The sequence below is a fragment of the Chroicocephalus ridibundus genome, chromosome 9, assembly GCF_963924245.1.
Source record: "Chroicocephalus ridibundus chromosome 9, bChrRid1.1, whole genome shotgun sequence".
Classification (NCBI taxonomy): Eukaryota; Metazoa; Chordata; class Aves; order Charadriiformes; family Laridae; genus Chroicocephalus; species Chroicocephalus ridibundus.
Window position 1 is genome coordinate 27556447 of NC_086292.1, and position 8884 is coordinate 27565330.

The 8884-nt window shown below is 64.5% G+C and overlaps 1 protein-coding gene across 5 annotated transcripts; it reads right to left on the bottom strand.

Moving 5' to 3' along the window:
• Positions 1-179: 179 nt before the first annotated feature.
• Positions 180-8643, bottom strand: PARP6 (poly(ADP-ribose) polymerase family member 6). 5 transcript variants are annotated; one of them, XM_063345472.1, is made up of 22 exons: positions 8505-8643; positions 7311-7388; positions 7084-7178; positions 6144-6204; positions 5922-6012; positions 5758-5824; positions 5338-5487; positions 4949-5102; positions 4497-4550; positions 3993-4088; positions 3814-3906; positions 3613-3738; positions 3445-3510; positions 3219-3286; positions 2903-2951; positions 2004-2113; positions 1838-1910; positions 1608-1677; positions 1166-1245; positions 984-1047; positions 747-831; positions 180-663 (listed from the first exon to the last, which is right to left on the bottom strand). In XM_063345472.1, the coding sequence occupies exons 1-22, from the start codon at positions 8505-8507 to the stop codon at positions 561-563; spliced, it is 1836 nt and encodes a 611-aa protein (XP_063201542.1). In that variant the 5' UTR covers positions 8508-8643; the 3' UTR covers positions 180-560. The 5 variants fall into 5 exon arrangements, 4 of the variants coding, with proteins under 4 accessions (XP_063201542.1, XP_063201541.1, XP_063201540.1 ...); XM_063345471.1 differs by having other exon boundaries at positions 2004-2116; XM_063345470.1 differs by having other exon boundaries at positions 4922-5102.
• Positions 8644-8884: the final 241 nt, after the last annotated feature.

Below are 8884 nucleotides of genomic sequence, written 5' to 3' on the forward strand. Positions count from 1 at the left end.
GCCCCCCGCCCCCGCCCCAGCCCTTTCCCAAAGCCCCAGCACTTCCCCAGGACCCTTTTCCTGTGGCCCTTCCCCACGCTCCCATCCCTTCCCCACCATCCCATCCCCTCCCCGCACCCCCAGGCTGTTTAAATACTTAAACTGCACCGACACAAATTCCTTTTCTCTTTTTTTTTTGGTGGTTTTTTTTGGGTTTGTTTTGTTGTTTCGTTTTGGTTTTTTTTTTTTTTTTTGCTTCGGTTTCTCATTGTCAATAAAAACGCCTTCGCGGCCAACACCAGGAGGGGCGGCCACCAGCCACGCCAGCCCCCCGCAGCTCCTTCTCCACAATGCCACAGGGTCGGGGACACTGGGGGACAGGACGGGGAGGGGACAAGGGACCGCTAAACCCGCCTGGTGCTCACTGGATGCTTGACGCCTATGTACATGGTGGAGCCGCCGGCGTCGGCCCCTGTCTCTGCCCTGCCTGGGAGGCTCGAAACCCGCTCATCCTTCCCCAGCCTCACCCGGGGTCTTTGTTCGGCTCCCGGGGGGGGTCCCAGGGGGGTCCCCACTGCTGCTCAGTTTGTGTACACCTGAGTCCCAATCACACGCATGATCTCCTTCTGGATTTTGGGGTCCTGAGTATTGATATTGGCATCTCCCACTTGGCCGTCTTCGTACCTGGGAGGAGAGAAGGGGGGGTCAGGGGGTGTCCCGTGGGGGTCCCGTGGGTGCCGGCGAGGTGGGCGCAGCCCGGGACTCACACAAAGAAGAAGCGGGTGCAGACGTGGTCTGAGACGGGGCAGACCCAGATGTTGCCGTGTTTCTGCAGGTCCTTGGAGGTGATGACTGCCAGGGGAAGGGGCTGTCGGAGAGGGGTCCCCGCCGGGCACGGCCCGTGGTGGGGATCCCCCCGCCCTCCCTCCTCCACCCACCCGGTGAGCCAGGGACATGGCTGCTGCCTGCCCACCCCTCTCCGTCCCCCCAACGTGCCTCCGCACCTTCGCAAAGCGCGATGCAGTTCAGGTTGCGGCTCTGGAGGAAGCGGGACTGGATGGAGCGTGTCTGTGGGGAGAGCAACCCGCGTTACTGCCCCGGTCAGGCTGCGCTCGCCCTGTCCCCTGCACCCCTGGGTGCCATCTACCCATCCCTGTCCCCTCCATCGTGTCCCCCGGCCCCTCACCTGGGGGATGGTGTTCATCCGGTTGTACCTCTGCACCAGCTCATCCTTCGAAGGCATCCGGTGCTGCCCTTTCCCCATCCCTGCGGAGAAGCCAGGCGGCATCCGTCACCCCCAGCCACCTCCCCCAGGGTGACATGGGGACACAAGCCACAGACAGGGGTGGCCACTCTGGGTGCTCCCACCCCATGGCTAAACTCTGGGAACCCCCCAAAAGTGGGTGGAGCAGCTTCTGGAGCTTAGAAAATGTTGGGGTTTTAATTCCCTGGCACATCAGGAAGCCCCGACCTGGCTGGGAAGAGGCTGGTGCGGGTGGGAAGGGTGCGGGATGCTGCCCACTCCCGTGCGGCTCCTCCGGCCGGCACGATGCCGAGCATCCCCAGGCCCATGCAGGGAGTGGGAATGGGAGTGCAGGCAGGACCGGGCAGCGCAGGCAGCTTCTTACCTGAGTATCCAAAGGAAATACTGGAGATGGGGCTCAGATAGATGCCCTTGCCATAGGCTGCTCCATGCAGCTTGCAGGAAAACACCAGGGTGAGCGACGCAGGGTCACTCCGACAGCTCGGGCATGGTGGCGGAGGCAGCCCGGCCTTGGCAGGCAGCACGTCCCCGGCTGCCTGCCCCCCTCCCTGCCTGCCCCCTGCCTGCCCCGGGGCCGGCGCAGGGGAGCGTTACCTGCAGTTTGGTGTAGGAAGCGTTGACCAACCCGTTGCGGAGGATGGAGTGCCAGTTCTCAATGTGAGAGCCGCTGGAAAAAGCCAGCCCCACGTCAGCCCCATGGCACCCTGCCCCACGGCGCCTGCTTTGGGGGGGGGTTCCCACTGGCCCCCTGGCAACTCACTGGAAAGCGAAGGTGCTGCCGTAGAGTTTCTTGGCGGTGCGGAACCGGGCTTCCTTGGCCGGGGGGCTGCTGAGCAGGAGGAACTGGTGGGAGGTGTGCATGAACTTCAGCTGCTACCAGGGGAAAGGGAAGAGCAAAGGCAGCGCCGGCAGGGAGAGAGGACAGACAGACAGACAGACAGACAGAGATCATGCACGGCAGCCTGGCCCCATGCCCGTCCCAGCCCTGCTTTGGCCTTTCCAAGTGTGCCAGGAGGACCCATGGCATCCCCCGTCTCTTGTTCCCTGTCCCATGTCAAATATCCTCCATCCTTGTATGCCATATCCCACCTCCCACGTCTCACAGGCTGCAGACACCATCCCAAAGGCTGCATCCTACATCCCAGACCCTTATATTGCCCACCCTATAATATCCTTACATCCCTCATCCTGTTTCCCGCATCCTCCATTCCGTAGCTCGCACCCCATTATCCTGTGTCCTGCAACCCATACCCGCCATCCCACATCCCATACCCGCCATCCCACATCCCATGTCCTACATTCCGCACCATATATCCTCCATCCCACCTTCCATATCCCACATCGCTCATCCCATAACCTACATCCCGCATCCTATAGCCTGCACCTTGTATGCCATATCTTACATCCCACCTCCCATATCCTACATCTCGCATCCCATACTCTATGTCCCGCATCCCATACCCTACATCCCACATTCCATATCCTACATCCCACACTCCATATCCTACATCCCACACTCTACATCCTACATCCCATATCCCACATCCCGCATCCTATGCTCTCCACCTCACCTCCCATACCTTCCATCCCACACCCCACATCTCACTTCCCACAGCCTCCATCCCGCACCCCCACCTGGAGCCCAGCCAAGCCCCTTACCCTGCTGAGGGGCAGCTTGACGATGTGGGATCTGTTGCTGGAGATTATCCTTGGGAAGAGGAAGAGGAGGAAGGTCAGACAGGGTGGTCCCATGCTCCCCTGGGAATGGGGCTGAGCTGGGAGCCGTGCCGGAACCCACCCACCCCAAGGCCAGTGTATGGTCATGACCCCCAAGGTGAAGGGGCCCATGAGGGACCAAGGAATTCATGCTGGCAATGCCCGGCTGCCCCCCACCCCATTTCCTGGTCCTGGGGGATGGGGGCAGCAGGGAGGGACATGGGGCAGCAGGACGGGGCCGCAGCACCCTTGGCCTTACCATTGCAGGAGGGGATGGGCCAGGGGGTCCAGCTTGTCCATCTGCTTTTTGATCTCCAGGTAGGACCCCTGGCAGAGGCGAGAGGGGGTGCAGGTGGGTCCCCCAGCAACCACCCAAACGCGCAAGGATGGAGATCAGCACCAAAATACCACCCCCGGCAAAGGACCCTGCACCAGCGGAGGGCCTCACATGGGGCCTTGGGTGATGTGGGGCCATGCCAGCGTACCTGGGTCATCTCCCGGATGGACATCACGCTGTCCAGGGCCTTCTGCAGCCGCTCATAGTTCTTCTTCTGCATGTGGGGAAGGAGAGGGGTGACCATGGAGGGGTCCTCAGAGCTCCCGCCGACCCCAGTGTCCCCTGGCATGGGGCAGCATTGCCCCCCAGCGCTTACCTTGGGGTTGAAGGCAAGTGTTTTGGGGTCGTTGGGGTCCACCACGGAAGGGTAAGGCTCGAAGATGATGCTCTTGCGGGGGGACTCCAGGGCAGCACGGCACATCGCCACCAGCAAGTCTACCACCTTGGGAACAGAGCGTGGGGTGGAGGGACAGCACCCTGAGGTGACAGCGTGGTCACCCACCATGCATATCCTTACCTCAGCGCCCGTGGCCACCTCCTCTGCCGCGCCGGACATGACGCCCAGGGTGTAGAAGGAGAAGACGCAGAGCTCCCGTGTGCACACTGCTGGCTGCGGAGGGAACAGGAGCCGTGAGGAGAGTCAGGGATGGTGACACAGGGTGACAGTCCGTGCCCGCCTGCGCCCTGTCCCCGCACCTTGAGCATGGAGCCATTCTGGAAGACGTGCTGCTCGTCACACACCACGCAGTACTCATTGAGCGTCGGGATCCGCTGCTCCGCATACTTCATGATCTGAGGGAGAGGATGGTGGGAGTCAGCCCCCGCTGTGGCCACGGCACTCGGGAGGATGCTCCAGGCAGTGGGATGGTGCTGAGAGGGACGTGGGGCAGTGGGGAGGATGCTCTGGGCAGCGGAACGGGGATAAGTGGGATGTGGGGCAGTGGGGAGGATGCCCCAGGAAGTAGGATGGAGCTCAGCAGGACACGGGACAGTGTGAGGATGTTCCTGGCAGTGGGATGGAGCTGAGCAGGATGTGGGATGAGTGGGGAGCATGTTCCAGGAAGCAGGATGGTGCTGAGTGGTACGTGGAGCAGTGGGAAGGATGCTCTGGGCAGCGAGATGGGGATGATTGAGACGTGGGGCAGTGGGGAGGATGTTCCTGGCACCGGGATGGAGATGAGTGGGATGAGGGACACTCACCTGGACGAGGAAGCCGTACTCCAGCGTAGGGACATTCTTGCAGTGGCCGCCGACCTGCGACGGAGCCGGAGCGGAGCCAGCTGCGTTATCCCCTTTCCCCCACGCACCCCCACCTCAGCACGGCACCGGCAGGCCCGAACACCCTCCCTGCCCCAGCGGGACCCACGACACGCCAACACCCTCCCAGGGATGCAGCCGCAGCGGGGATGTGGCACCAAGAGGGGGGTAAAACCCCACAGAACCCCACAGCCCAGCTTGCCCACCAGCACCCAAGGATGCTGGGGACAAGGCGCAGGGGACAAAGTCCCACAAGGGCTCCCCCCACCACCCCAAGGAAGTCCCACCACCCCACAGCAAGGAATTCCGCAGGGAATCCGGGAAGGAAAAGGAGAGGAAAGCAAACCCCAAGGCGGGGAGGCACCCACCAGGATGTTGAAGGGGGCGACACCTGCCTGGGTGCTGGGGGGGGGGTAGCCGAAAACCTCCACCTTGGGGTTCTTCACTGTGCAGGAGACGGAGCGGTTCATCAGGCGATTGACGCGAGCCTCGGGGATGCCCAGTTTGCCCTTCAGCACCGAATCCTGGATGACGGGGAAGCTGGGAGACCTGTGGGCACAGAGTCCCGCTGAGCCTCCTGCTTTGTCACCGTCCCCTACACCTCCGTCACCCGGCGCTGAATTCACCCTTTGGCTGGTTTCTGGGAGCAACCTTCATCTCCTCGGGCTTTGGTAGGGAGCAGCAGCGTCCGAGGGGCGAGTGGGGAAACTGAGGCACAGTGCCAGGTCCCCAGCCAGCCAAGGGACAGAGGGTTGGTCCCTTGGGGACACGGTCGGGGTCTTACTTGGGGATGGGGGAGAAGATGCTGAGGCCAGCACGAAACTTCTTGATGGTGCCACTTGTCTTGAACCAACTGTGCCGCTTCTCCTGCTGGGTCTTCAGGAAATCGTTGCTGAGATGTTTCCATTGCTGGGACGTGAACATGCCCAGGATCCTGGCAGAGAGGTGGCATGTGTGCCTGAGTGGGGTGCCAGCACCCATGGGTGCTTTGATGCCCACTGAGCCTGGTGCTTGGGTGGTCCATGCCACGCAGCTCCTCCTCTTCCCCACCCAAAACTGGTGGTGAGACTGTCACGGGGCTGTGTGGCAGGTAAAAGGTGGTGGTATGGGGACATGTGGCACCTGGCCAGTTTTGGGGCAAAATGGTGACCCACGGCCCACCTCACCCCCCACCCTTGGGTGCCTGTTGTGTTTCGGCTCTTACTTCTTCAGCTGCAGACCCAGCCCGAAGCCCTCCTTGTTGGATGGCTGGAAAACCTCGATGGACGGTTCTGCAGAGAGAGAGAGAGGAGGACAAGGCATCGGTGCCACCGCCGTCTGCATTCCGAGGGCACATGGGGACACCGTGTCCTGCCCGTCCCCACTCACCGGGGCCATCGAGGTACTGGGAGAGGGAGAAGCGCAGGCGGAGGACGATGGGCTCCGTCCGCAGCACCTTCCACGCCGTCGCCACCTCCTCCTGCCAAGGGAGAGCCACAATTCGGCACGGCCGTGAGGACACCCAGTCGTGGAGGGAAATTTGGGGACCCCCCGGGCACATGTCCCCACCCTCCCCATGCCAACGCTGCCGGGGGCACCCCGGGGACTCACATCGAGGAAGCTGATGTTCACGTGGAGGTCGATGTCCACGTCGTCAATGGTCCCGTACTCCCTGTGGAGACACGTGGCGCTATGGCAGGGACGGGGTGAGGCTGGCACGGTGTCAGAACCGCCACAGGGTGCCCCCCGTGCTGGGGAGGACAGGCTCGGGAGGCGGTGACGGGCATACATGGCTCCCCGTGTATCAAGTGTGTGCACCCCTGAGACCGGGATGGCACAGGGAGAGTGCCCGGATTGTGGATTGCTCAGGGGATTGCATGGCCGGCTGCCCCCGGGGTGGCACAGCTGGGTGCACCAGGGATGCCACGGTTGGGTGCCACAGCAATGGCACAGTGGGGCACTTGGGGATGGCACACATGGGTGGCCCGAGGATGGTACAGCTGGGTGCCCCACAGATGGCATGGACGAGTGCCACAGGGATGGCATGGCTGGGTGTCCAGGGATGCCACCGCTGGGTGGCCCGAGGATGGCACTGCTGGGTGTCCAGGGATGCCATGGCCTGGTGCTCCAAGATGGCATGGTCAAGTGCCTGGAGATGCCATGGTTGGGTGTGCTGGCGATGCCACACCCGGGTATGGCACAGCTGAGTGCCTGGGGATGCCATGGCCAGGTGGCCCAGTGATGCCATGTCCATGCGCCCCAGGGATGGCACAGCCAGATACCCAAGGATGCCACGGCTGGGTACCTGGGGATGGCACAGCCAGGTGCCCCATGGATGCCACAGCCGGGTGCTCCAGGAATGCCATGTCCATGGGTCGCAGGGATGGCCCAGCCGGGTGCTCTGGGATGCCATGGCCAGGTGCTCCAGGGATGGTATGGCTGGGTGCCCAGGGATGCCCGAGGGATGGCACAGCCAGGAGCCCCAGTGATGCCATGGCCAGCTGTCCTGGGGGTGGCACAGCTGGGTGCGGGCGGCGTGGGGCGCACCCACCTGACAGCCACGGCATTCTCGCTGTAGATCTCCTTCACGGCCTCGATGTCGGCATCCAGCTGGGGGTGACGGTACAGGTCGGCGGCGCAGGTCCCCTGTGGCACAGCACCCCGTGGCACCGTCAGACCTGGAGCCCCCCCACAGCCCCACACTCAGGGCCGGGCAGAGGTTGGGGGTCCCCAAGCCCCACCATGGCACCCATGGGTCCCAGCACCCACAGCGTTTACCTGGACGCCATAGAGGAACTCCTCGGACTCATTGTCCCCGTCAGAGTCATCGTCCGTCCAGTATTGGCCCTTGAGGTCCTGGGGGGCAGAGGGTTGGGGGGCAGCAGATTAGGGGGGCGGATATTTGGGGGGCAGAAGGGATGGGGGAGAGGGGATGGAGGAGAAGGTTGGGGGAGCAGGTTATGGGGCAGGTGGATTGGCGGGAGAGGGTTGGGGAGAGCAGATTGGGGGGAGTGGGTTGGGAGGAACAATTTGTGGTGAGCAGTTTGAGGGGCATTGAGGTGGGGGAGAAGGTTGGGGGGCAGTGGGTTGGGGGGCAGCGGGTTAGGGGGCAGTGGGATGGCAGGAGCGGGATGGGGGCAGCAGGATGGGGGGAGCAATTTGAGGGGCAGCAGGATGGGGGAGGTTTGGGGGAGCAGGGTGGGGGGCAGCAGGGTAGGAGAGCAGTTTGGGGGGGAGCAGGTTGAGGGGAATGAGATGGGGGACAGCGGGATGGGGACAGTGGGATGGGGACAGCAGGATGGTGGCAGCGGGATGGGGACAGCGGGATGTGGGGAGCAGATGAGGGGGGAGCGGGAAGGGGGGCAGCAGGATGGAGGAACGGGATGGGGACAGCGGGATAAGGACAGCGGGATGCGGGGAGCAGACGAGGGGGGAGCAGGAAGGGGGGCAGCAGGATGGAGGAACAGGATGGGGACAGCGGAATGGGGACAGCAGGATCGGGACAGTGGGATGGAGACAGTGGGACGGGGACAACAGGATGGTGACAGTGGGATGGTGACAGCGAGATGGAGACAGTGAGATGGTGACAGCGGTACGATAACAGCAGGATGGAGGAGTAGGATGGGGACAGCGGGATGGGGACAACAGGATGGGGATGGGGAGAGCGGGACGGAGGAGCAGGATGGGGACAGCGGGATGGGGACAGCGGGCGGGGGTCGCGCATGGAGCCGCCGGGGGGCCCGGCCGATGGCGGGGGGGGCCCACCCCCACGTCAGCCCCGTCACCCCCACCCCGTGCCGGGGGACACCGGCGGCCGCCGGAGGCCGCCAGGGCCCGTCCCCCGCCGCCGCCGCCCGCCCAGGCCCGGCCCCGCCGCCCGCCCCGTCCCGCCGCCCCCGGGGCCGGTCCCCGCGCCGGGCCGTGCGGGGGGGGTGTCCCCGTCTCCCCGCGCCCCGCCGCGTCCCCCCTCACCATCTCAGCGGCGCCGGGCCGGGCCTGCCGCCTCCATGCCGCCGGGCGGGCGGGCGGCCATCGCGCCGTGACGTCAGGCCCCGCCGCGCGCCCCGGGCGCCGCCGTCACCCGGCAACGCCGACGCTGACGTCACCCGTGGGGACACCCCCCACCCCCCCACACACACCGGGACCCCACCTCGGGGTGGGCACCGGGGACTCGGCGTCGGGCGGCCCTGAGGGGACCCCGGGGCTGGCGGGGTCCCCAGTGTCCCCAGCACAGGGTCATCATGGGGTGGCCGTGATGGGTCCCCACCTGGCTGGCACCGTGTCCCCGCGGCCCAGCACAGGCTCCCCAGTGTCCCCAGCACAGGGTCACCATGGAACCAGTGCAGAGCATC